This window comes from Passer montanus, unplaced genomic scaffold (assembly GCF_014805655.1).
Source record: "Passer montanus isolate IOZ18808 unplaced genomic scaffold, ASM1480565v1 scaffold5, whole genome shotgun sequence".
NCBI classification, from domain to species: domain Eukaryota; kingdom Metazoa; phylum Chordata; class Aves; order Passeriformes; family Passeridae; genus Passer; species Passer montanus.
Window position 1 is genome coordinate 755,917 of NW_024369929.1, and position 26,978 is coordinate 782,894.

At 46.7% G+C, this 26,978-nt stretch overlaps 2 protein-coding genes across 8 annotated transcripts in view; one reads left to right on the plus strand and one right to left on the minus strand.

Moving 5' to 3' along the window:
- Positions 1–450: 450 nt before the first annotated feature.
- SENP8 (SUMO peptidase family member, NEDD8 specific) lies at positions 451–8,053 on the minus strand. 4 transcript variants are annotated; one of them, XM_039723365.1, is made up of 3 exons: positions 7,590–8,053; positions 6,164–6,232; positions 451–2,704 (listed from the first exon to the last, which is right to left on the minus strand). In XM_039723365.1, exon 3 carries the CDS (start codon positions 2,674–2,676, stop codon positions 2,038–2,040), a length of 639 nt encoding a protein of 212 aa, XP_039579299.1. In that variant the 5' UTR covers positions 2,677–2,704; positions 6,164–6,232; positions 7,590–8,053; the 3' UTR covers positions 451–2,037. The 4 variants fall into 4 exon arrangements, with proteins under 4 accessions (XP_039579299.1, XP_039579298.1, XP_039579297.1 ...); XM_039723364.1 differs by lacking the exon at positions 7,590–8,053 and adding an exon at positions 6,901–7,031; XM_039723363.1 differs by lacking the exon at positions 7,590–8,053 and adding an exon at positions 6,694–6,746.
- Positions 6,929–26,978, plus strand: part of MYO9A (myosin IXA) — a 174,507-nt gene continuing 154,457 nt past the window's right edge. For all 4 annotated transcript variants that reach the window (XM_039723357.1, XM_039723354.1, XM_039723355.1 and 1 more), the window contains exon 1: positions 6,929–7,057. The gene's annotated coding sequence lies outside the window, so the exon portion shown is untranslated. The remainder of the gene's footprint in view (positions 7,058–26,978) is intronic.

Below are 26,978 nucleotides of genomic sequence, written 5' to 3' on the forward strand. Positions count from 1 at the left end.
TGCTGCCAGGATGTGGTTGCAAGGTTCTGGTTTTGTTCCCCATCTGGTGTCTGCCTGCCTGCCTGGTTTGGTGCATGTTGGCTCTCCCAATGACATCCTGCTTGAGCCTATTTGCTTTTCTTTGTGTAAAGAAATGCCACGTAAAAGCCTCGGGTGCAGGGAACATCCTTGGACACTCACCTTGCTGGCCTGGAAACAGCCATGAGGAGCACAGGCTGTGCAGGATGAGCACAGCCCCTGCCCTCACATCCCCCTGCTGCTGCCCATGTCACACCCACTGCCCCATCTTCTGTCTTCCTCCCTCCCCAGCCCAAGCCAATCTAAAAATAGGATTGGGAGATTAAATCAGCCAAGGCAGCTCTGTCAGACGGATGAGTCAGAGCCACCATGCTGTTACACTCTGCACCACAGCATGAGCAGGGACACCAAGGACTGGATGACGCTGGGAAGCACACAGTTTGGTCTGAGTTTTATTTGGGATTTGGGAGTGGCAGTGATGTTGCTCTAGCAAAGCCCCTCAGAGTCCAAAGGGAATCCCCTTCAGCAAGCAGCTGGATCCTGTTCTGGCTCCAGCTGAATGGGTTTTCCAGGGAGGGCTGGTGCTGGAGGCTGCTCTCCTATCCAGGCAGTGTTAGGAGAGGGGGACAGCCCCAACCCTTGTCAGGCCCCAGTGCTGCCATGAGGGTGTTTTGGGGCAGCCTGGGCTGAGTTCTTGACATTCACCTGGAGCAAGGGAAGGTGAAGCCCTCCAACCCCTCAGTGCTGTGCTGCTGCACTCACTGGTGGTGAAGAGCTCCAGGTTAAAAACAATCCTTCCTCAAGGGTTGTGTTTAACCCGGATTTCCCGTCTCAGGTAGGGGTGTGGTTGCTCTGCTAGACACCACCTGAGCAACCTGCTCTTTGCTTCTCACCAGGTGAGAGATTATTCCTTATCCTGCAATGACATCTGTTTAATTTTTATTTTCCACACTGCTAAGCCTGTCTTTAAGGAGAGGATCCACTCTGGGATCCCAGCCATCATCCAGCACGGGAAGAAAAGTGTTTCAGTTTTCTGAAGTGCATTAAGGACTTCAAGGAGCCCGCAGTTATCTTTGGCTTTTATACCTCAAACTCTGTCCTTTTGTTCTCCCTGGTGTGTTTTTTTCTTTTCTCTCAAGTAACAGAACTGGTTTTGTGTTATGAGCAGCGACCGCTAACAAGGGTTGGGGAGCACTGACAAACCCTCCCTGCACAGAGACGACCTAAAATCCTAATGAAAAACACCAAACTTCAAAGAGTGAGTGTTGCTTTTCATCTCAATTAAGTTTCTTTTCCTAGGATTGGCTTTCTCAGCTTCCTATTAATCTTCCAGCAGTTCAGAGTCAGGTTTTAATTTGCAATAAGAACAAGCAGGGGCGGGGGACCAAAAAAAGCCATCACTGTGTGGCTGAGGAGCACCTGGCTGATGAAAAATGACTTTGATTTTGCCCTGTTCTTAAATTAATTGTAGCATTTCCTTTGCAGTCTCATCTTTTTGCAGTGACATCTCAGTGTTAGATTTTCAGGGGTACAAAATCCTGGCTTCTAAATCCCACATTTCTCCAATACCATTAACAGGAGGCACAAATTAGAACTGTCCACGATAAAGCACTCGGGGCTTGGGTTTAAAGAGCATTTGCTAAACCTGGCTTGGAAGGACAATGCCAGCAGGCAACTAAAGCCACCTAATGAGGGTGTGTTGCCTGCTGGGCACAGGTGGAGAAGTCTCTTTAGCAACCTGTTTTGCCACAGCGATTACTGTAAAAATTTACCATGGAGAGGGTTTCTTTGAAAGCAAAGTGACTCTTGTCATTAGAAGTTGAGACAGACCGGTGATTTCGAGAGGAGAATAAGGCTTTTCCTGGAGGGAATGGGGCGTTTGGGGGGTGTAGCCATGCTAGAGGGGTTACATTCTTTTTCTTTGGGACAATCCTGTGCATGGGCATCTCCCTCAGGCACTGGGGGTGCTGCCTCTTGGACTGGGAAGGCAGTTTTTGGGGGGCTGGAGGTGCATCCCCATCACTTCTGTGCCAGTTTTGTGATGAGAGCTTTCCACTCTGACCTCTTCTGTGTGATGTAGGAGGGGGTGAGGAGCTGCAGCAGAGGCTCCGTCCTGCCCTGGAAGTACCCGTGGCACAGAGCCTCAGCGTTGCAGATCACATACATCCCACAGTCGTAGCTGTTCTGCTGTGCCGGCGCCTTCTCCTCCACAAAGGTGGCTTTGCCCCCCTTTTTTCCCAGAAAGGCCTCCAGTTTCCCTGCCACCTGCTTGGCGTGTACAGAGTTGCATTTACTGTGGGAATCATAATGGGCAAAGCACTTCTTGTCCCTGAAATAAACCAGTAAGCTCCAGTGGGTGCCCCCAGCGGCCTGGCTGGAGTTGTCATTGATGGGCAGGAACAGCAGCTCCTTGCAGAGGAGGTCCAGGGGCTGGAGGAATATGGCTATTTCTTCCTGACTAAGGGCACACTTGATGAACTGGGCCACCTCGGGGCTGATGAAGCAGACACGGTGGCTGAACTCCTGGAACTGCTGGTTGGTGAAGTACTCGAAGGCGAAGCCGATGATGCGGTCGTTGAGCCAGTTTGGGGGCTCCAGCAGGGCCACGTCCGACTGCCTCAGCAGGCTGTCCACGTAGCTGAGAACCACAGGATCCATCCTGGGCTGCTCCGGGGCACCGCCAGAGCTGCAACACACAAAGGAACACGGGCTGGCAACTGGGATACAGCCCACACCTGGACACAGCCCAACAAACACCTCAAGTTCCCTCTCAGCAGCAGTGAGAGCCCAGGATTCCCAGATGGATATTTGCAGGACCATGAGCAGATGGAGAACACACAGTGTTGGGTTAAGCAGCAACCTGCTGTGACTCCAATGAGATCAACCTTCCATCCTGGGGATCTGAACCTCACAAGAAAGGAGTTTCAGAGCAGCTCCTGCACAGCAACCAGGAGTGATCCAGAAGTCAGGTCGTGTTTACGTGTCTCAGTGTTTTACCTGTGCAGCGTCAAGCACTGGAGTTCTTTGCATCACCAGTATTCCCCCAAATAAAAACCTTTTTGGGCTGTCTGACAGACATCTGGTCCCTTTCTCCAAGCACAGAGTGCCCCAGCTCTGTGCCAGAGGCACGACCTGTTCCAGGAGAACCTGCTGGGCCGCCGGCACAGGAGGCACAGCTGTGAGTAAGGAGTAACAAAGCAGGACCAGATCACAAACAAACCTGTTCCCAACCGTGGGAATCTTTATGACAGCTCTCTACATAGCCAGAGTAGGATTTAGGAGATTTTCCACATGGAAATTTGATTTAGAGCCCCTATATCTACCCTGGTTTTCCTTTAGCTCTCACACCCTGCAGCCCTTCCAGGCTCCTCAGTGCTGTGATGCATCCTCAGCCTCTGGGTCCTTTCCTGGCCAGGACAGGGCTAGAAATGCCACAATTTGGGACACAAATGACATGGAGCTGGTTTTGGCGTCATCCTTCCCTCCTCTGTCCCAAAGGCAGCACAGAAACATCTTCAGATTTCTGAAAGCCTCGTGTGAAAGCTCAGAATGATAAGATCACTTTAATATGATTCACTATAAATAAGTCACCAATTTTCCATCACGATGATGAAGAATGAAGCAAATGGAGTGTTCTGTTAGGAAGAAGTAGATTCACACTTCTTATTGTGACATGAATCATGAGGAATAACCCTTCCTGGCCAGGGATGCATAAATTAAGGGATTTATCTCTCAAAAATGTTGGCAAGGTCCCCTGGCATGTGACAGGGAAGGAACAGAATGGCTGAGCCATGGTGCATGTGTAACACGTCGGAAGGAAGGGCCGAGGTGAGTGCTTGGGGCATGAAACAGGCAGAGAGCGTTCGTGTGTGCCTGTGCATCCCGGAGATGCCGAGCAGCAGGAGTCACCAGAGGAAGGGAACAGCCCTTGTTTATGCTGAGCCAAACACAATGGCATCTGGACACGCTTCCGACCTTAATGAGCTCCAACTATTTCCAAGCTCGTGGTGCAAACCCTTGGAGTATAAAAACAAATCCCAACAGAATCCCAGTAACTCCTCAGCCTGCCTGAATATAGCCTGGTTTAAAGATCTGGATATCCTCCAAACATCCTGTCCGGGGGTTTAACATGGGCACTGCTGAAACACTTCTTGTATGTGCCCATGAAATGCCCCAGATTTTCCTTCACATTGTGTTCTTTCTGCTTCATTTTTGGATGTGTAGAAGTCCAGCCAATAGCTTTCCACTCCAGTCCAAATGGGATTAAGAGCGAGGGAAGCGTGTGTCCCGTGCTCTGTTAATTTTCCACTCTGCAGAAACATAGTTGTCCTTTTTTTTTTTTTTTTTTTTTCCTGCCATGACATTTGGCAGGTTCCTCCAGTCAGGAAGGAGAGTGCAAGTGCTTAATTGCCACTAGCTACTACTTTTAATTTTATTGCCATCTGGTATTTGTGAAACTGCCTGTGAGCTCTGTGGGATGACTCACCCCGTGCAGCTCCAAGGGAAAACCCTTGGGAGGCTCCCTCAGAGCCAGGTCAGGTAAGCAGCAAGGACCAAAACAAACTGGTGGGGCTGTGAAACGCCACTGGTGAGGTGGCTTTCTCTGGGAGAACCTCCCAAGAGCTAAAGATGGCTCTGCAGAGGAGCCAGGACGTGGATCTGAGCCTCTGAGGAGTGCTGAAATCCCAGCGTGGATTGGGAGCAGCTCTGCTCAGCCACAGCCAGGACTCTCTTCCTGAAGGCTCAGGCACGTTCTGTTCAGTTTCCATAAAAATAAGACTAAATACTGGCACAGGCCTGGAACATTTGCTGGAGGTTGCCAAGAAGTGTCTTGCTGGTTCATTTTATTTGCATATTAGTAGTTGGAATTTGTGCAAACTGCCTGGAATCCTCAGCTCCTCCAAGGGATTTCAGCTGCCCCATTTCCAATGCTGAGATGAGGAAACCAGGGAGAGAGAAAGGAGCATTTCCACACAAACACCATAATTTCATTTACAGATTTGAAAATGGTGCTGCATCAGTAGGGCAAGAGGTCAAGCTTCCCTCACTGAAGTTATAATAATTTAATTTAACAAATGAGCTGCTGGCATCGGTGTGAGTTCAATCCATAAATGGATGGGGCTCCTTCATGTCCAGATGCAATGCAAAGCCTGTGTTTTCCAACACTTGACCAAAAACCTCCCCAAACCTGTCATTTTCACACCATTAAAGACAACAACCCCCTGCAGGTAATTGTGGAAGGCACTTGAGAGCCAAGGAACGAGACTCCTCAGTAACTGAGCGTAAAAAGGCAGTGACAGAGCAACGGGAGCGTGAACTAGGCATGAATCAGATTCCTAAAGTCTATTTTAATAAATTAAAGGTGCTAAGAACCTCCAGAGGGAATAGTTTAGGGTGAGACGTCACTAGAGTCCTGCTCCTAATTTAAAAAACAGGGAGGTAAATAGGAAAATAGTCACCTGGAACTGGTCTGATAAAAAATCCACACTTCTATCAGGGAGCAGGAGGAAGGACAGAGAATGTTTTGTCTTTAAAGAACAAGAATAAAAGACCTTATGGTTTAACTTTTATTCACTTTTCCTGGAAATATGGGGTGTAGATACCATGTCTGGATAGTTGTTAATGCAGCAAGATCAGACAAGGAACATTAATTTCTATTTACCAGCAGGAGCCAGGCTAGATGACACCTGAATCTCATGTTTCCTGACAGAGCCAGAGGAAAAACTCACGGAAAATTAAACAGTTCAGCCAGAACGGAAGTATAGTTGTCTCCTTTTTTGTTAAATATAAATAATCTCTGCAGCTGTAGGTTATAACTCTCGTATGATACAAGAACATCCCACTTCTGAAAGTTCAACAAGCCATGAGTGCTGAAATCAGAGGAAAATCCGTACTCACTATGCCCAAACTTCTCTGTTCTGGACAAATTCCCCAAACCAGAGACTCTGCAACCAAACTCAGAACCTCTCTTGGTGTCCCAGCATGAAACCAAGAGCCACAGGAACAACACACAACAGTTCTTGCTCTCCAGGATGGGGTTCACCAAAACCTGGAGTTTAACAGGAAAACCCCCTCAGTGAGCAGAACCCCCGAGGATGAGCGAGGGCAGGAAGGTCCCAGCTCAGCCCCTGAGCCGAGCACTCACCTCTCACGTCCCGCAGGCGGGGTCCGGCCCAGGGAGCAGCGGGGAGGGAACGGCACCGGCCTGAAGGACCTGGAGAGCACAGGGACGGGGTCAGGAGCGGCAGTCCGGCCAGGGAGCGACCCGGGCTGTCCCAGCCCCGCGCAGGAGGAGCGAGCCGTGCCCCCGGGCTGCCCCCGAACATCCATCGCTGTTGTACCCACACAAATAATCACATTCGTTTTATGGGAATGAACGGGAATTGCGGGCCAGGAGAGGGTGTACCCGGGCCGGGTGGGAGCAGGGACCCCAGTAACACACCTCCGCTCCCCTACCCCATTTTACCCTTTTTTCTCCTTAAAACGCGGGCTTGAAGCCTCCGGGCCCGAGGCCGGCCAGCACCGAGCCCCGACGGCTGCGGCCGGCGCGACCCCCGGACACGGCGCCTAGCGCCGGGACCTTGCTGGCACCATGTCCTGCCGTGTCCCCGCCGTGTCCCCGCGTTTCCCTGCCGTGTCCCCCCCGTTTTCCTCCCGTTTTTCCCCGGCTCTCACCCGCCGCCTCATCGCCCGTCGCCGCCGCTCGGTTACCGCGCACTGCCGTAAAGCGGCCGCGTCGTAACGACGGGGGGCGTGCCTGGGGGCGTGCCCGTGGCGGGGCGGGGCGGGGCGGTGCGCGCGCCTCCCTCCCTCCCTCCCTCCCCGCCTGGGACCCCCGGGCCTCCCTCAGCACCGACCCCCCCGAGCCTCCTCAGCACCCACCCTTGGGACGCTCCGCAGCGCCGACCTTCCTCCGCGCAGACCCCCCGAGACAGCTGTTCAGAGCCGACCTCCTTCAGCCAACGACCCTCGGGACTCCCCTCGGCGGCGGCGGAGGCTGCGGCTGCGGGCGAGGGATGCGCCGCGCCCCGACACCCAGGTAAGCGGCGGGGAGCGGGGCGGGGCGGGGGCCGCCGGTGCCGCGTGAGGTGGGAGCGGCGGGGCGGGGGGCGTGAGGCGAGCCCCGCCGGAGCATCGCGGGGGCCTTTGTTCGGCGGAGGAGGGCGAGTCTCCCCGGCGTCGGGGGGTCTGCCCGGTGCCGCGGTGGTGCGGGATTGTCCCCGGTGGGTGCGCGGTGCGGGGCAGCCCCGCGTTCCCCCCTTCCCCTCCGCCTCACGCACGGGGTTTCGCCGCCCGCACCGCTCACCCCCATCGCGGGCGGGTCGGACACTCAGACAGGGAAAAACCAGCCTGGGGGCGAGGAGATTTACCTCAGAGGTGTCAGCAGTGGGGCCGTGGGCTGTAGCCCTGAGCGTGGCACAGCCCTGAGACCGCGGACACCGCGACGGGAGCAGGTCGCGGCCGCCCCGCGGCTCCGGCAGCCCGGTACGCCACGCCGAGCCGTCCCCGGGCACCCCTCAGCCGTCCCCGGGCACCCCTCAGCCATCCCCTCCCGTCGGAACGAGGTGTACCTGGGTTCCCTTAGCACAGTGTTGGACTTCACGGCACTTCCCACCCTGGCACGCCGGACCCCTGTGGGAGCACTGCTCCTCCGCAGGTTGAAATAGTCGATAATTCTTTCTGGAATTTTCCTAAACGTAGCCAAAACGGCCTTTGCTTTATCTCAAAAAAAAAACCCCTCCGACGTGACCTGCGCTAGGACCTGCCGTGAGTTCGGAGCCGGGCTGCTGCTTCTCGGTCGGCTTCCTCCTCCTCCGTTTGCGTTTTCCTATCCCCCGACCGAGCCGAGGTTGATGAAGTGGGGAGCGTGAGCTCAGCAGAAATCATGGCTTTCCCATCCCGCGCTGCAGCGCGGTCCCTGCCCATCGGCGGATCAAAAAAATAATCACGTAGCGGCAGAGGAAGGAGATCTGCTGCTACGGGAGGAAAAGCGGCGCGGTGTCTCGCTCAGTCGATAACCAAGCGCTGTAATAAAGCGCTCTGTAAATAGATTGCTAGGTGGAGAATTGGGTTTCTGGCCGGCTCGAGTGCTTTCCTGACTCTTTTCCCATGGGACTGCTAGGAAATGACAGGGGAGCGTTGTGTTCCCGTGGAGAGGTGCATGGATGCTGTGGTGATGGGCTGTGAATCCTTAAGCACGACCTTACAAATCTGTCCTTATCCATAAACTCTGGCTAGGTCAGAGCTGTTATTCCTGAAGAGCATCATCTTTTCAGCCTCTCGCCATACAGTCACACGATTTCTCCTACGTCCTTGAGTAAACTCACCCATTTCAATGGCTTTTCTCATTTTTATGTTTTATTTAATTAAAATAAGAGGGTTTTCCATGCCTTTTTCCCTCGTTAAGGTTCTCCCAGCCTTTGCCTTCCCTTCTGGCTGCAATTTTTGATCCCCAAGACCATTTTCAAAGCTGTCAGTCAGGCTGCTGATGGCAGGGAAGGTAATTGAGCAGCCCCAGCACACAACTAATAAGCTTTTGTTTCCTGGGCTGTCAATGATGATGCAACTTCATATTTTTTATTTAATTTTTTATTTATTTATGTATTTATTACCATCAATGTATAAATCAGGGTGGCTTTAGAGTTTTTTTCCTCTGTGTTGAAAAGCCTGGTGTCCATCAGCAGCATTTGGAAAAAGCTCTGTTGGAATTCATCATGTATTTAAAATGTAGATGTGTTTTGTGAACTTATTTGTTCTCTGCATCCACTGCTCCTGTTATGATTTATAAACTTCACATTTTAAGCTTTTTTTTCCTCCTTATTTTGGGTGGGGAAGCTGCATTTTCAGATTCAAGGTATCAAATGCCTGACATGACTACTGCTGTTACAGCACCTTTCACAAGCCCTGGTACCAAACCACTCAGACAACCAAACCTTTAGAATCCTTTACTAGGAAAATCTGAATGCTTTATGCCTAAATTATTTGTATCTGGGATGTTTCTGGTGTGTTTTGTGAGCATTGATCAGGTTTGCAGGAAAACACCTGAGAATGTCAAACACCTGAGTTTGGTCACTTGGGAAATGTGAAACTCAAGTTACCTGTGCAGCCTTAATTTAGCTCGTGTCAAAGTATGGCTGGACTTGAAATCCTCATCCCCTGCTTGTTTCTGGGAGAGCAATATTCTGCTCTGGATGGAGGAACAGATTGCTCCTTCCCATGCCTGCAAGTCAACAGGGGGAGTACTGGGAGCACAGGCACCCTGCTGGTCCTTCCACTGGTTTTGCAGCTTGGCACCACCAAGCTGGCTCAGTTGGAAGACCAGGGCTCACCATCACAGGTGATGAACATCACCATCACCATCACATCACCCTGAGACCACAAGTGTCCTGTGGTGCTGAAGCTTAAATGCCTCAAGGCTGGGGAAACCAGGAGCAAACTTCCAGTGTCTGAAAGGGGTGTACAAGGAAGCTGGAGAGGGACTCTTCATGAGGAACTGTAGCTCCAGGACCAGGGGAATGGCTTCCCACTGCCAGAGAGTGAGGTTAGATGGGATATTGGGAAGAAGTGGTTGCCTGAGAGGGTGGTGAGACCCTGGCACAGGCTGCCCAGAGAGGCTGTGGCTGCCCATGGAAGTGTTCCAGGCCAGGCTGGATGAGGCTTGGAGCAACCTGGGATAGTGGCAGGTGTCCCTGCCCATGGCAGAGGGTGGAACAAGACCAGTTTTCAAGGTCCCTTCCAGCCCAAGCCAGTCTGGGATTCTGTCATTCAAGTGTGGCCAGGGAGTTTCTGCAGTCATTTGGGGTGGCTGGTTTTGGTGAGTGTAGTGTGGCCATTTTCTGCCCAATTCTAGTTCTTGCTCTAAACCGTGCAACTTTTGAACTCAATTCCTTTAAAAATACATTTATGAGAGAGCAAACAAGGTCGTTGAACCACTGGAAGCATCTTAGCCGGTCAAACTTGATTTCAGAAATTCCTGCGTCCCCTCAGTTTGTAAATAAAAGGGAATTTGCCTTCCCGCTTGCACGCGAAACACCGGGGTTGAAGGCATGTTTGTTGTGTCATTGATAAAGTTCCCAGCTTGGTCTGGGCTCTGGCTCCCTGAGATGGGCTGGGTGCAGGTTTCAGCTTTGGAACATGGTGGGTTTTTTTGTGCTGAGGTTTAAAAGAGCATCTGAATTTCTCAGGCTTTGTCCTGCGTGCCGACGTTTGCTCCACTTCCTCTCGAGTGAACGGGATTTCTCCCCTCTCAACAAAGTAAACATGAGCATAAATATTTAAAAGATCACGGTTCAAGTTTGCAAATTGGAGACTTTCTCTAGCATTCCTTTGGACAAAAGCAGTAGCATCGGAGATTTGGGATGTGTCTGGGTGCTCCTCTGCTCTGGGGAAAAGCTTGGAAATTCTTTGGGCTTCACGCTGCAAAAATACTCTGCTGTCTATTCAGGTTAGATGGCTGGCATTATCACAAAGCTTGGGTTTCTTATGAGATTTTTAAGGATAAAATGCTGCTGATGGGATATCTATGGATCATTGGAATTTAGATTGTTTTTGTGGGATTTTATTTTTCTTTTACACAGGCCAAACTTTTCCATAGGTTTTGGGTATATGTGTGAAGGCACAGGTGTTCAGAGTTGAGGCTATAGAAACCAAACATGTGAAACTCTTGCCAGATAATGGATAAAAACAGGAAAAAAGGGAAATGGAATAGTCTTTTTTTTGTGTGACTCTAGTATTAAATCTTGTGCTGCGTTTGACAGGTCAAAACCCCATGGTGACATGTACGTCTCACTCCTGTGATTGTGTCGATGTCTTAACCTCTGTGTCTTGGAATTAAACTTTTAAAAGTGGAACTCAAACCACTTGGCCTCAGAAAACATGAAAATTCAGGAGGGAAGGCTATTGAATATGGATTTTTAGAGTTGAACTGATTTTTGTGTCTCTATTTAAAACATCAATAGTTGCAGTTTCGTTAGACCTTGTGGTAGCGTTTTCCTGTGTGTGGGGGGAGTCTATGGATCCCTTTTTCACAGGTACCTGTGGAAAAATCTTACAGGTGAGGTGAGAGTTCCATGGCTTTTTATTCCTAACAAAACCCCATGATCTTGATGCTACCTCTGATGGAGGAACGTAGGCTCACCTGCGTCAGAAGGGAACTCAAGAGGTCACTTAGTCCAAAATCCTGCTCCCAGCAGGATTGTCTTCAAAGTGAGGTCAGGTTTTTCATGGCTTTAGGTGTCTAATGTCAGTTGTGTTCCACCTGTGGTTTGTGGGCTGCAGGAGGAGAAGGGAAATGAAGTGGTTTGAGCTCTATTAGGTGAGAAGTGTCCAAGTGGAATGAGATCATCCGTGACCCACTGCAGAGTGTAGTATTCCACTTGCAGCCTATGAAACTGCTGCTTCCCTCTGCCTTTCCATGAGTTCATTAAGCTGGTATAGCCACAGGCTCCAGTTGGAAGAGGATCTGGCCTGGCTGAAGTTAAATGTGGGAGAAGAACAGGGATAGTCCAAGTCCATTTGCTGATAATCAGCATGAAGTCAGCAAGTGGCTCCATAGTGGAAACTCCTCAGCGATTTTGTAGGCAAAATGAAATAAAAAAATATCCGTGCTTTAAGGAAATAAAAAAATACCCGTGCTTTAAGGATTACTGTTATTCTGATTACTTTCTGCTGTTCAAGTCTTGCATTGCAGTTTCTCATTAGGCATGGATGGGCATCCCTTTGGAGAGGGATGAGATGTCTCTTTGTGTAGGGTTCTCATTTGCCTTTGGCTGTTCACACCGTGCCAAACCATGGTTAGACAAAGCCATGGGTCATAGTTTTGGGCTCTGTTGGTGTTTTTTGTCAGCTCTTTTTTAGAATTTTGCTAAAAACCTCATAAAGAGACAGAGCATGATCTTCAGCCAGGCAAATTTTTTGCCAAGGGAGATGGACTCAGGAGTGGAAAGGCTGTGGTGCACTGAGGATGCTCGGGGTAGGATGGCAGTGAGGCTGGGTCATGTTGATGCTATCATGGAAAACAAAGAAGATAGGAGCTGCAGGAGCTGATGAGGCAGCCAATTATCCTGGGCAGATACACATTGTGTCCAGGTTTGGGTGTGGATACCTGTGCTGTCTCTGCATTACCCACCCAGATACAAGCTTAAAATTTGCTTGGGCCCTTTGAGATCAGCCTCTATATCCTCCCAAGGAATATTGATATTCCTTAGCTGGATCCTTTGTCTGTTGATGTGAGATCATTCATGGAGAGCTCAGCCAGCTGTGTCTCATCCAAGCTCATTGCACTCACCTACAGAGATATGTTGCCTTTTTTGCAGCTGCATGCCTGTCTTAAAGCAGATGCAGGCATAGCTCTGCTGTGGTCTCCTGTCATCCCTCTCTTGGGTTGTGGTGTGCTTTTAAAGATCTCTGCCAGGTCATGGAGGAAGTTTATGAAATCCCTGTTTGTGTTACAGACCCTAGGGACAGGCTGGCTCTGTGTATAGGTGTCCCCTTTGAGGGGAGGGCTGGACTGGACCCTTTCAACCCTGGTAGTTTTGGTGGTTCCAACTGTCTGCTCAGCTTCTCTTGGAAAAATCTTCTTGCTTTCCATCCCTGTGACTCACAGGAATTACTGCAAATCTCTCTTAGGAGCAGTGGGGAACAGAGCAGGTGACTGTCTTGCTTGGATGCTGCATGAAGTAGCGAAGGAAAAATATAGTTTAAAATAAATAGCCAAAATATGTGGGTTTCAATATAATTTTTGGGTCTTATTTGCTGGTCTCTTCACCTTGAATCACTTGTGGCATCACCCAGATGACCTTGAATCCTAGAGTTACTCTTTGGATGCCTGTTCCAGGTCTTGGCTTTTCTCCATCATGCACAGATAATCTGACAGCTTCTGTGCTGTTTTTTAATCAAAATGCTTTGAACTGTCTTCTCTTTCTTGCAAAGCATGACCTTTAAAAAGGTTCTGGATATGCTGTATCATGGCTGAGCATTGATGGAAGAGGAGTGTTTAATCCAGATGGATCCATCTTTGGAAAACCTGAGCTTTAAAACCAGCTCAGACTATGAACGTTTTTGATAGACCGCCAAGAATTCTTTTATTGTATTCAGCATCTACGTGGTTGGTTTTGAGGGATGAACTTAAAACAAGTTAACTGAAAATATTTACTTTAGTAGACTTCCGTAACTGTACTGTCTTTTCATACTTCACGTAAATACATAGACCAAAATAAAAATTCTCCTAAATGTTGCCATTTAAACTTTTATGGCACTTGTCTATAAACTGTTAGGTTGGTTTGTGCTTGTTGGGTGCACAGGACAACCTCCCTGGGGAGGAATTAGTAAATGATTTAATTGTTAAGGAATGTGGTCCCATTAGGCAAAAAAAAAAAAAGCTGGACCGCAGTGGATCGTTAGAAATGTTGTGCTTAATTAAAACAATGCTGAGCAATTTGTAATGATTTTTTGAAATAAATGAGTTTTTTGGAAGAGGGAAGTTCTGGGGGTAAATAACCTTTCTGGAGGTTTCTTTGGGTGCAGAAGAGCCGATTAATTCACCTTAATTCACCGGATGCTTCACAAATGAGGCATAATTGTGTGGAATTTGTAGCTGCTGGTGGTGGCAAGGATGGCTGAACCACTCCAGCTCAACAAAGGCATTTGGAGAGATGTTTAAAAGCAGAGCCACTGTTTCTTTTCCTTCTTTTCATCCAAAAATAAAGATCCAACCCCGCTGCCAAGGGATGCGGAGGGCCCAGGCGCCTCCCTTGGGATTCGGACCCCACGTTTGTGGAGCGTGGTGACACGTCTGGCTGGGCAAGGAGGGCACTCTGCCTCCTCCCTCCTTCCCGGGCACCAACACTCGGCACGGGCAGGCCCTTCCCCGCGGGAGAGCCGGGCGCCCTTCCCCGCGGGAGAGCCGGGCGCCCTTCCCCGCGGGAGAGCCGGGCTCCCTTCCCCGCGGGAGAGCCGGGCGCCCATCGCCGCCGATAATCTCACCCGGAGGCACTTCACCCTGCCCGCCAGGTAGGCGAGGAGATAGGAGGACAATGCAGAGCAGAGGTCAGGTTTGAGGTGCCTGCAGCAGATAATGAGGAATCTTAAGCGTTTTCCTTGCTATGAAGAGAATGAACTTTACCAAAAGCAACGGAGGGGTCTGTCTGAGTCCACAAATCCTTTGTTGCTCGCTGCTTAACCTCGCCTGACTCCAGGGGTTGCCAAGTGCACCATGGCTTGTCAGGGCACTTGTTCCAAAATGTAATTCCCTGATCCAAATGCATCTCTGATCTCTCTGCAATCCACAGGGATTTGATTAAGGAGTTTATTAGCGTTGATAAACATTAGCAGCAGTATTTCTTCTTCTTGTATCTTTAAGAAATAACTTTCCAAGAAAGATGACTTGGCAGCTGTTGTCTGTTCCTTGTCCCACCAGTTTTGTGGAAAATACATGGACTTGTGCGTTGTTGCAGGCTCCAATCTCTTTGTAATTCCAGGTGGGAGCTGCTGCCTTCCAATGTTTTGTTTCTGAGTTCAGCTGTCCTATTCTGTGTTTCTTAATTTTTGTGATTGAAATACCCCTCTAGAGCCGTTGCTGTTCACCTGGGGTGAACAATACAATAAATATGATGAGAAAAATATATTAAAAAACTAAAGAGCACTTCCAGCAAAAGGGGTAAGGAGAAAAAATGAGCACAAAGGTCCATTTCTGAGGGATTGAGGATTCATTCTCTTACCTAGAAGTCTTTGCTGAAACAAGGGAAAAAAATCCCTGCTTGAGTATTTTCCTGTTCCCACAGAAGGAAGGTGTGAATCTCACCCAGGGATTGCTGCTTGGATTTAGCAACATTAGGGGTTTCCTCCTGTTTTTTTCCTTTTCAGCTCAGCTGCTTGAAGGCTGCTTTCATTTTTGTTTTGTCGGGGAAGATGTGAAACCTGAGGAGCAAAAATGAAATGAGATGTTTAATGCAGTTGTTGCAGTCTAAGGAGTGGCCCTACATGAAACTTTCAGTTGCAGAAAAAAGTAATTTGAAAACTCAGTCTGAAAGTAGCTCAAGTCTCATATTCACGGTTCAGACTGCGGTGGGGACATTGTGATCTTCTGTCTTGTGTTGAGTCTATTTTTAATAAAAGTGGAATCCTTGAGAGAATATCCCAGAAAAATAATTGGAAATTAAAACCTGGAGACATGGATGCACAATGGTGTGGGTGCAGTTTTTCTGTGTATTTTGAAGGTTTTTTTTCCCTGAGTACAGACTGTCCTCTGCACCGAGAAAGTGTTGGGTTTTTTTTCCTCTTGTAGGACTGGATCAACTTTCTTTTCTGTTTTGGGAGCATTAATCTACATACTTTCTTTTCAGGTATGCTCTTCAGGGGCTGCGAGGGGGCAGGTATTCAAAAAACTTGAACAATTTTCCTTAGGTGAAGGATCATTACAGGTTCAGGTGCTGCCGTTATTAGCGAGACTCCTGCCAGCTGCAGTTTAATTTTCTAAATGTCTAAATGTTGAAATTCCAGATTGTTACACAGGTATGTGTGTTTGGTGTGCTTTGAGAGGCTGGAACTCTGGACTGCTGGGATAATTCCTAGCTAATGACGTTGATGGATTTGAAGAGAATGTCAGTCTGGGAAATTAATCACCAAAATCATAAAAAAATTCAACCTGTTTGGTTTCTAATGTAATGCAGCCCCATGTAATGTGGGTGCAAAATGATTGTAAAGCTGAGAAGTCATATGGGAGAATTGAGCAGAAAATAGTGATTTAGGAACCTGGTGCACACCAGGAGACTTTGAGATGCTTGTCCTGGTGGGCATCTTCTTCAGGAGCAGCCCATTGCAACCTTGGCACCTTGGGGATGGGGGGGCAACATGGAGGAAAACAAAGCTCAAAACTAACCAGAAAATTCCTCTGGTTTATTTTGGATTGTGCTAGCTGGGATCCTTTAGGGAAGACTGAGACAGAAGGTGCTGTGGTGGCACTGAGGACCTGGGTTAGCCATATTAAATGTGAGACCATCCCAGTGTGTTTCTGCTGGTGTTGCTGGTGTCTTCTGCTTCATCCTGCACTTTCTGGTGCTCAGCACCTCTGAAATCTGGTCCTGAACTGGGTTTTGGGGGGTTGTTTTGGCTTTAGGGGCTTTTTTTTGGTTGCTACTGGTGTGGTGGGTTTTTTTATTTGCTTTCTTTTTATTCCCTTAATACCTAAAAATATGCCCAGCTCCGGTCACCTGGTAGGAATCACCTATTGTAGAGGGAAGTAAGATTTCTGTGGTGGCATTTGCTCGCTGATAAGAGTATTTTTTTAATGCATTTCCTTTCCTCATTCTCAACATGCCTTTTAATTCCTCAAGAAAAAAGGTGTGGGGCCTTCTGGGGCCGTAGCAGAGATTGGAATCCTCTGTGTTTGGTGCATGTGCTGGGATCCACAGGGGAAGTCTTGGGTGTGTGAATTTGGGGTGGGCAGCTGTGCAACTGTGTGTTATTTTGAAGAAAACAAGTATTTTGCTCACGTTACAAAGTACTGCTGAGAGATTAGTGTTGCAGGTGAAATTTTGGGTTACCTGCTTTACTCACCATGATGTGCTGAAAAATTATTAATACACATTTGATCTTGCCTTTTTTTTTTCTTCTTCAATTTTTAAACCTTTTGTTGTCCTGAAGCTGTTGATTTTCAGGCAAAAACAATACGAGGCAGTCGCTGTGGTCTGCAGGGTGGGGCTCAGAAAGGTCTTGTTGCTGATTCCCTTCGCTGGGAAGGGCTAATTATAGAGACAAACTGGGGAAGGAAGAGAACGGGGTCAATTAGAGCATCCAGCACAGTTTCCTTTAAATTAGAGGTTGGGCTGGAGAGATAAAAAAAACCAAACCCCAACGTTAAAGAGGCACAGAGTAAGACTTGAAATGCTCTGGCACACAGCAAGCTCAGCAGCTACAGCAGATGTCCTGCAGTTTCAATTTTAAGTAAAGAACATGTTGAATTAAGAGTTTTATTGCCAGAATTGCCAAATCGAGCTGAAAAGACAGAGATGTTGCTACTGCTTTTATTCTTTAATATGCTTTTGGCTTGCAGTAGGTTGTGATAGTGAATGAAGCAAAGAAATAGCTTGCCCTATTGTTGATTAAAATAGATTTTGTGGGAAAAAGGAATTAATTTTAAGTCTTTAATGCTCAGAATGTTATATTTTCATAAAAAGACTACCTGCATCTTTGTACATGTAACGTGGATCAGTTTTGTACATGTTTTATGCCTTGTTGGAGGGGCCACTAGGGCTTTTTCTTGGAGGCGTCTTATGGGTATAAAAGGTTTTTTCCATGGATTTATGTATAAGTTAACTCAGGTTAGAGGACACAGTATTTAAGATATGGTGCAGACACGGTACAAGCTCTGGGCTCGGAGCTCTGCAGGTGTGGAAAGCAGTAAACCCCAATGCCAACTGGAATTCGTGCAAGTCAGTGAAAACCAGAAAAGCTTTTATGGTGCTCTTCCCAAATGATCCCCTCAGTCCCTTAACACCCTCTTGCCTCAGTTTTTAGGGCAAAGCCACGTTTGGCAGACCCTGCCCATGTCTGCTGGGTATATTTGCTTCCCCTTTGCCGGATTGCCTGCCTGGCCGCGTGCAATTACCGGGAATTGCAGTGCACAAAGGGAGATGGCAGAGCAGGGAGAAAAACCCCAGAGCTTCATCTGAATGCTTCAATCCAGATTGGCAAGTTCCTTCTGCCGGTGGCTGACTCACCCTGGGCTTCCTCACTGGAGGCCACCACTGGCAGGGCATCAAAGGAGCAGCCCGCGCTTCCAGACTGGAGCTGAACCAGGATCTTCCTGGAGCAGGGGCTGTTTTTCTGGTCCTGGGATCTCTCCGTGTACAGAAGGTGGTGAGATGCTCCCAAATCTCAAGGGAATTGGTGATAAATTTGCTGAATTCATGCTGAGGGTAAGAAGGGTTTCTTGGTGCTGCTTTGGGCATGTGCCTGTCCAGAGGGTCCTGCCCAACCAAGGATGGGCTGGGAAAGGCCCTTTGAGGTCAATGACACAACCAGAACAGTTTGTTCACTTCTGGTTTCTCAAGTAGAGCTGATACGTAGGGGTTTAGTGTGGCAGTTAGGAAATTCTTCAGCAAGGAAGGAAATTTTTATTTTTATTTTTCCTGAGGGCATAGGTAGAGGTACTCTTTGCTCAGGGCTGTGGTGCAGCAGAGACTTCTGCCCTCCTCTCCTTCATTCTCCTGTAAAACTGACTATATGTATGCTTCTCCCTTGTTTTTGGTCCAACCAACATAGCTCTAAATCTTTGAAAGACTAACTTTTTTTTTTCCTTTGGAGCAAAAGCTTAACAGCTCCACCAAGTTTAGGATTGTGCCACCAGGACCTAGGAGAGCCTGCAGGATGTTTCTGGTGGTTTGATGTGAGAACATCCTAATGAGTTCTACTCTTATTTTTAAGGATTTTTTTTTCCAATTAAAGGGCTTGAACATTTCCAAATGTTTTGTAGGATTTCTAATATTATTTTATAAATTACTTACAGTGTTAAATAGCATTTTTTAGGCTTTTTCTACCTTTTTATTATATCATCTATGTGCCCCCATTACAGTCCCAGGTCTCTTGTGAAGTTGTGAACACTTTAACTGTTTGAGGTGGATCTGTAGGGTCTACCAAGGAGATGTAAGTTTTGGAACACCCACAGCCTTGGCTGTGGGATATTCCTCATTTGTAGGTGTCTTGTAAGGGAGAGAAAAGCTGCAGAGAATATGAAAGGGATGTATACATTTTTAGAGGATGTTTCTTTCAAATGTATGGCAGGAGACTCTTGGAATATAATGAAAAGTGGTGGTTTGTTTTTATTTTTTTCATTCCTGAATAGGTTGGAACTGGAGATCAGCATCCCGAGCCTCTTGATAGCTATCTAGAGTTGTACATGGGGAAGAGCCTCAGAGTACAGATTAAAAATGCAGTGAGGATCTCTTGCGGTGCAAGAGAAGAGCAACAAAATAATATAAAACAATGACTTTTGCTGCAATGTCCTGGCAGATCAAAACTGTCTTTCTCAGATCAGAGGGAAGCTGTTGTGCTGGCTGGCATAAGTGCCTGGAAAGGGAGCCTTAACTATTTTTTTTTAAGAGGGATTTACTCCCCTCAATTTTTAATTTATACAGTGACATTGTAAATACCAGATTGTTCTGATTCCTCTTTTGCTTCCATTTCATGTACACATTCCTGTCCTTGTGATTATTCCATGTGTGTGACAGTGTCTGCAGCACACAGATGGGGTTATGGTTTTCATATCACCTCCTTGTCCTGCCTCTATCTCCTGCAATCCCTGGGGTTTTGGAAGGCTGCTACAATACTTACACTTCAGCAGTTTTTCTAATTTTTTTCACCTGCTGTCTGCGTGTCAGTCTGTGCTTTCCCTCCTTTATGTTGTGCAACATTTTGTCACGGTTTGGGATGTTTTAAAACCAAGCTTCCTACTTTTTTTTGGTAAAGTCATCAAATTGACATTTTTATTTCAGATTGTTTCCTGCAGAGCCCTGAGTTGATTTTTTGCCTGTGTCTGATGAGTCAGCACAACTGTTGAGTGTGTGAAGCTTCACTGATTGCAGAGTTCTGTTTTCTGTTCAGTTTTTCAGCTAGCCCTTTAGCTGAGAGCACTTAAATGCAAAGTACTGCAACTTGTGATGCACTCGCTGGATCTCAATGCTGAGTTGGGTTTATTTCTAATTAAGATTTTAGATGGTTGCCTGTAGGTGCTTGTATGTGAAAACTGCCTAGAGAAAGTCACTGCCCTGGGTACGATGTACTGAAGGAGATAATTCTTTGTTAGGTCTGTGAGTTTTAAGACTCTTATTTAATTTTGCATGGACTCAAGTGTTTGAACATGCTCAGTGCTGCTGTATTTTTTTCCCTCCTCAGCCTACTCAAGATGTTAGACCCAGCTTTAATTTTCTCAGTTTCCTATGATTCTCAGTTAACCCTCTTTTCAGGAAATCGGTGGCTTCCTGCAGGCTATTTGTAGTTGCTGCTGGCCAACTGAAGCGAGGTGATGTCTGTGCTCTGAAATATGATGAAACCCACAGAAAGATTTGTTTGGCGCTACCAGGATGAGGCTTTTTTGAGGCGTTGTCGAGGTGAAAGCCCATGGCAGCAGCACTTCATTAATCTTATTTACTGGTGTTTGAAGAATATCTGATGTTATTGTCTCTTCCTTCATACGGGAAATCTAATCTCCACTAGAATTAGCCTTTGTAATAAGGCTCCTCCTTGATAAACACGTAGACAAATATTGGGGCCTTGCCACCGAGGGCTTTATCCATGCCTGAGATAAAGCGCCTGGGCTCGAACGTAGGTTATTTATGCACAGAAAACAGACTTATCAGCATTCCTGAATTGTCCCTGTTGCAGAGACCGGGCACTCCTGCCCCAAAACAAAGCCTCATTTAGCTCGATGGCTTCTTCCCCAGCCCAGGAATAAAATATTTTCCTGTTTTCCCGCGTGGCCGGTATTTCTGGCACTGCCTATGCAGAAAATGCGTAAAGAATCTGCTGGCTGTGGGCAGATCCCACACCAGGCCAGGGCTTCCAGCGCCGTGCTGGAATAAGTGCAGCCTGTTCCCTCAGCGCCCACACGACCTGGAGTGGAGGAGGAGGATGGCAAGGGTCAGGAGCAGATTGTTGCCCTTGCAAATAAAACCTCTCGTCCATTCCTGCAATCCTAGAGGGGATCCTGGGGGTTCAGCACTTTCTGCCTTGGAATGGAACGAGTGAGTTGAGCTGCCTCAGAGCTTCAGTGACATACAGGGTTGGTCTCAGAAACTGGCTGGTGTTGGAAAGAGGGAGAATAAAAATTATCTTAAGTTGGATTTTTCTGAAGTGTCTTTGTGACTTTTCAAAGTGTTGGTCATTGAGATGTGGATTGGTTTTTTTTTGCTTTTTGGGTGAAAAAAGTGGAGGGAAAATTGCTTCTAGAGGTGGTCTTGCAGCTGATGGCAGGGAGCACTAGAATAGAGATGGCAGGAGAGTTAATAGATGGAGGAAGTTTCTTCCTGTCCTTTTACAAAATTCCTATTGAAGCACTGTGTTATGGGGGAATTCTTTGCAAAATAAAACCAGGACACCCCTTGGAGAGCTCCCCTTTGTTAGCCTCTTGCAAAGCCAGCCCATGACATGGCTATGTTCAAGATGAATCTGAAAAAAAACCATTTGAAGTTCTTCATCATATTACTGGAGATGAAGTATCTCTTCTCACTTCATCCTATTTCTACATAAACTCATTAACTGACCTTCTCTGCTGTGTATTTCTCCTAATTAGTATTTTCAATGCCCTAGTGGACAGTTTGGTGTCTTCAATGCTCATCTGATCGAATCATTCTCTGTGTTGGTTTATGAAAGTGCTTCCATTTGCTCTGGTTGTGGTGTGGAGTGAAGGCAACCTCAGAGACACAACGGGATGTTGAGAGAGAGGGGAAGGGGATGTAGGAGGCTGTAGTTGGACAAAATCAGTCCAGATCAGCATTTGTAGTCAAGTGGAACGTACAACGTAGTCATCAACTTGTGTAATTTTGGTGGAGACAATTCAAAATTCAACTTGAACTTCGTAAAGTATCCATGTGTAAATTTTGAAAGCTTCTGTGTGTCTGGGCCTTGGTCGGTTTTTCCTCTCATTCATGCTCCTGTGAATGTTTGCCAGCAGAATTCATGGGACTAAAACTTCCTAACATCTGGTTGGCCTTGGTCCAGTAATCATCTGCCTGTGTTTTTCACCTTAAACCTGAATTAGTGAGCACAGTCCTTGGGTATGGAGAACATGAATGCCCTCCTTTGGAAATTTCCCTAAACCTTGATGTCAAATGCTTTGTAGGTGTCTCAGCCTGACAGGATTTCTGGTGGTTGGTGTGATGGGCATCCACTTGACTCATTTGGACGTGTTAACCCCATTTCTACCAGCCTGATCCAATGTCAGGGTCCCACCATGGACAGGTTCAACCAGAGTTTTGGCCAGCAGCTCGTGCTGTTGGCACAAGAAGCGTAAAAAATACTTGCCATCCCTAGAAATGTTTTGAGTTGGCTGGATGTCTCCATGATAAGCCCACCTCAGTTTTGGGTTTCCTCATTCCCAAACACAGAAAGCAGTGACCAGATGATCACAGGGAAGGAGTGTTGGAGGATGTGACCTCCTCTGCAGGAACTTGCTGTCCCTGTTAATTTCTCTGGCCCAATCCAGTGCTTCTCATTTTCGTCTGAAAAACCAGCTGGTTTAACTTCCCCTAGAGACACCACCCAAAAACCCCCAAACCCAGCAGTAAAGGGCAACCTGAAAGGAAATGTCATGGAGTGCTGTGGCAAGGACCTGCTGGGATGCAGTTAATTTTTTTATAAAATCAAATTAAAAGCATGTTTGCCACAGCTGCTCGTTGGAGAAGCTGTTTTGATTTATGTTCTTGCATCTTTTGCTTCTGAGATGAGACCCGGCATGGCAGAACGATGAGGTTTGGGGGAATATGAGCCAAACAGATGCACTTCAGAAAATGAAACTTCAGTCTTGGATTTACTTAGCTCATTTCCTGGTGTCATTACCTTATCCTGATGATGAATGTGCCTAGCTGTGGGATCCTACACTGAATACATTTTGAGATGTTTTTTTCACGCTCCCTTCTGTGGATCTCATCACACAGCAGAGTTAATCCATTTCAGGCAGTTTCATTTCCATACCATATGTTCTTCAAGGCGTTCTGGAGCGATAATTATGTGGATACAATTTACTTTCCTTTGTCAGGCCAAGACGTGCTCTGCTTTTCAGGTACAGGGGGAGGCACACGTGTTTTGTTGAAGTCTTGATGACTTTCTGAAGGTTCCATCTCCTGTTGCCTTTTAGAGGAGTCAGGAAGGACAAGCATGAGGACAAGGAGATCATGTACTCACTCCAGAGTGTTTATTAGACTGACTTAACACCCCATCCTGCTAGTGGGATGTTTACCTTAAAGATCAACCATCATTTCCATAACATTAATTATTGGGGAAGGCAGGGATGTAAATATTGTGGTGAATTTAAGGGATTGAAGATCTTTCCTGCTCAAATCCCCCTAGCTAAGTGTTAATGTAAATTATAAAAGTGAATTATGTACTCAGTAAAAGCCCAATCTCTTCTGGGATTTTTCCTATCTAACAAACAGTGAAGAACAAATTCAGCTGCAATTGGAAATGCCTGCAAAGGCTTCACTGGTTTGCCCAAATTACTGAAGCAATGCACTGAAGTAGACAAATTTAGCAGCATCTGGATGGTACTAAAAAAGCTGAAACCTTAATTCTTGAAAGAAATCTGTTTCACCACTGTCTTTGAGCACAGTTTGTTTCAACTGGTCTGTGTTAGAGGTGAACAGGTTGTCCTTGGACTACTGATGTGACTGAAGTTTGGAGGAAAAAGTATACCGAGTTGGATTATTTGACAATTTAGGCTAGGAAATCTCTTCCTTGCACACACTTCCATAGGGTTTGGAGCTTTTTAACCCAAAATTTGATTTTTAAAATGATTAATAAAGCCAGATTGAATGCAAACCAGAATGCCAGTATATTAACTTGACAAAACAGTGCAGCAAGAACACTTGTTTCCCACAAAGGACTTATTTTTACTGCTTTTGTAGAAATTATGTCCTTTAATATAAATTATGAATTTGTGGCTGTAGTAGAGAAGAAATGTTTTGAAAATATGTCTGCTGATAATTTGCATTATAAAAGAGATGGATCAATTAAAAAGGGATGGTGTGTAACGGATGGTGTCCCTGCCCATGGTGGGGTTGGAACAAGATCATCTTGGAGGTCCTTTCCAACCCAAGCAATTCTGGGATTCTCTAATCACTGGGAGCAGCTTTATTCCATCAAATCTATTGCTGTATTTTAGGCTACTGAGGCTGAAACCTCTACATAGCTGATTTCAGGACTGTGGCTGGGATCTTAGTGATACAGGGATAAAGGTGAAAAGGGAGACTTGCGAGGAGGGATGTCAGTGGTTAGATGATAAATCAGTGAATCCCTTCAGTGGTAGCACTCTGGAAGATGGAGATGCAGCATGTACTTTCCTCATGGCAGCAGGAGAGCCTGGCGTGACTTTTGGTGGGGGGAATCCCAAACCAGCAGGTTATGGAATGTGAGGACAAGGAACTTGGTCTTGTCCTTCACTCTTCATTAAAATAAATAAAATTTTAGAAATCCCCAAACCTCTGTTTCAGAAAAACATGTTTTAGAAAGGGCAACAACCAAAATCCCTGATCCATTAAAAAATTACCCTTCAAACCTCATCATCCTTTAAATGTCAGGGGTTAAGCATGTTTAAGTCAAATTGCTGATGAGTTTTGCCATAGATTTCATTGGAGAGGCTCAAGGAAAGTGGAAAATCCCTGAGGCTCAGGTGTAAAGTCAGCAAGGATAAGAAGGAGTAGAACAAAACCTGCGTCTGTCAGACCCCAAACACTGACAGCACAAACACATTGATATACTTAAATATCTGGGAAGCTTTGGTTTGCATTCTGCCTGCAGCCAGGGTATAGACAAGGATAACAATCCTAGGCTGTTTTTCTGCAGAAAGGGACTTGTGACTGAGGATCAAAGATAGCACAGGGTAGAGCACAAGTTTCCTGTCCTGAAAAGTCAGCTGAATCTCAGGTTTCTGGTCTGACTTGTGGTCTGTGACTCCTGTGCTCACCATATAGCTGGACTTGGTATACTGGGGACAGAATTTTATAGGATGATACATGAGGCCTATTGAACAGAAAGAATGTTTCATATCATTTTATATCTCAAAAAACCCCCAAACTAATACAGACACTGTGAAAATAATCAGGGATGATAAAGAAATCAGGTCTGTTTTGGTCTCGTCTGAACAATGAGCAATAACCTGGCATTCATCTGACAAACCAAGACAAGTCCTCCAAACCTTTCTGCTGAGATCCCTGTGGCATAAATTCCTTTTTAGGGCACTTTGAACTTTTCCTTAGTGTACTTTGACATTTACAGGGGTGACACACCTGCACATTCTTCCCACCGAGCTCATGCCAGCAGCTAACCCCGGGAGCTTCAGGCATGTCGGACCCGCGCTGTGTCTTCCGTGGCTGATGAGAGCTGAGAGGTGGCATCTGCTCCAGACACTGCTGGGATGGATTGCTGGGTGTCATGGCCCCAGGCACCTCAGCCTGCTGTCCTAATGTTTCTAATTCTGCCGGTGAAATGGAGTGGAAGTAATCCCAAAACCCAATAGGTTGAATATTCTGGGGTTTTTTTATTATTTTATTGCTGAATCTCCTTTTCACCCCCCCACCCCTCCCTATTCCATAATGACCTTGCTTTGCCTCCAGCGAGAAAATTGAACTAATTTTGTTGACTTGTCTTTTTAAATACTCGTTATTGGATTTGCCCGACCTCTTTTTCTGCTGTGGAGAGTTGTGCTGGCTTTGTGCCAGTGGAATAATTTGTCGTAATCTGAAAGCGTTCGGTTAAAAGGATTTGCTGGCCCCCTCCCCAAACTTCTGCTTTGCATAAAATGATTCCTGGGGAACTTTGAGGTGTGTTGGTAGTTTGGGAAATGAATGTTTTCAAATGAATCCTTTTGAGTACAGAAAAGATAAGACACATGCACAGGACTGGAAATGCTTCACCTGAAATATTTGCAGTGCGGTGAATATGAATTAAAGATTTACTAGCTTGAGAAAAGTAAATGGTGTAGTATTTTTAGGCAGGACTTTGGAAGGTGCTTGTGAACTTCAGGGAGAGGTTTGTGATATAACATTGTATTTTAGTGTGGCAGAAAGTATGGGTTCTCTTTTGGGATCAACGTTGGAGTCTCCTAAACGTATTGGAGAAATCCATCTATTTTCTATGTGAAGATGTGCTTGTGGAAAACCACTGAGATCTGGAGGGCCTGTCATTCCCATCTCAGTTGTCCTTCATATAAATAAAAGGTGGAAATGAAGCCACTTGTGTCACCTGAGCCTGTTCCACCAGGATCAGCATCGCGTTTCAGTTTCTCCAGATAATGCACGGCTGACCTTGGCTGTGTCCTGTCCCCTCCCAGGGGTGGGGATGCCAGGTTTAGGAATTAATAACATGAGGTTTAGGAATTAATAATTCCACAATAGCTTGTGGAAGCTATTTGGCTGCTCATAATAATTTTTAAAGAGCTTCTAGAAAAGTAAGTATTGTGTTTATAACCAATTCTTCACTGTGACTTTGCTCACTGCAGAATCGTCTTTTTCTGTACTGATGGCACAGAAAGAATTGAAAATGCACTTAATGTTTTTTTTTATTAAGGAAGAGGCTTAAAAGCCAAGTGTGCTGCAGTTTTTGGAGGGATGTTTGTATCTCACCTCCTGTGTCAGGTGTAATCAATGGCTTTCTGCACTAAGATAGGGAGCTCTCTGTTTTGTGGGAAGGAGGTGCCTCTGCTTTCACTCGAACATGAGAGAGAAAAATTGGGATGGACAGGTTGGCAAGCGGTGGAAAGTAAAACGTGAGAGGGCCCGATAACTTTCTCTGGGAATAACCCAGCAACCAAAGCTTTCACTCCTTCAATAATTATGGAATCACCTCAGACATGTTCAAAGCCAAGGTATCCCATGGGAGGCTTTCGATTTAGAACGGGTTTTGTAGGAAATGAGCATAGGAGCTGGAAAGGAGATGTTTTCACATTGCACTGGGCACCCTGTTTCAGGATAAAGGGTGATTATCCGCCGCCTGCAATTAGGGAAAATCCTTCACCGGAGCCGCTTTGGGAGCGGCCGGCGGAAAATGCAGGGACAGATGTCAGAGAAACAGTCTGGCAGGCCTGGCTTAGGGGAGCTTCTCTTTCTCCTGTGATGGTTCTGCTTGGGATGGGGAATTATCTTGGAGATGTTTAATACTGGGCTGCTGCAATCTGTCATCCAATTTCTTCAGCCATCTGAGGATGCCTGACCTCTCTCTGTGCTCTGGGGCTGTTTGTTTTCCCTTTGTTGTAA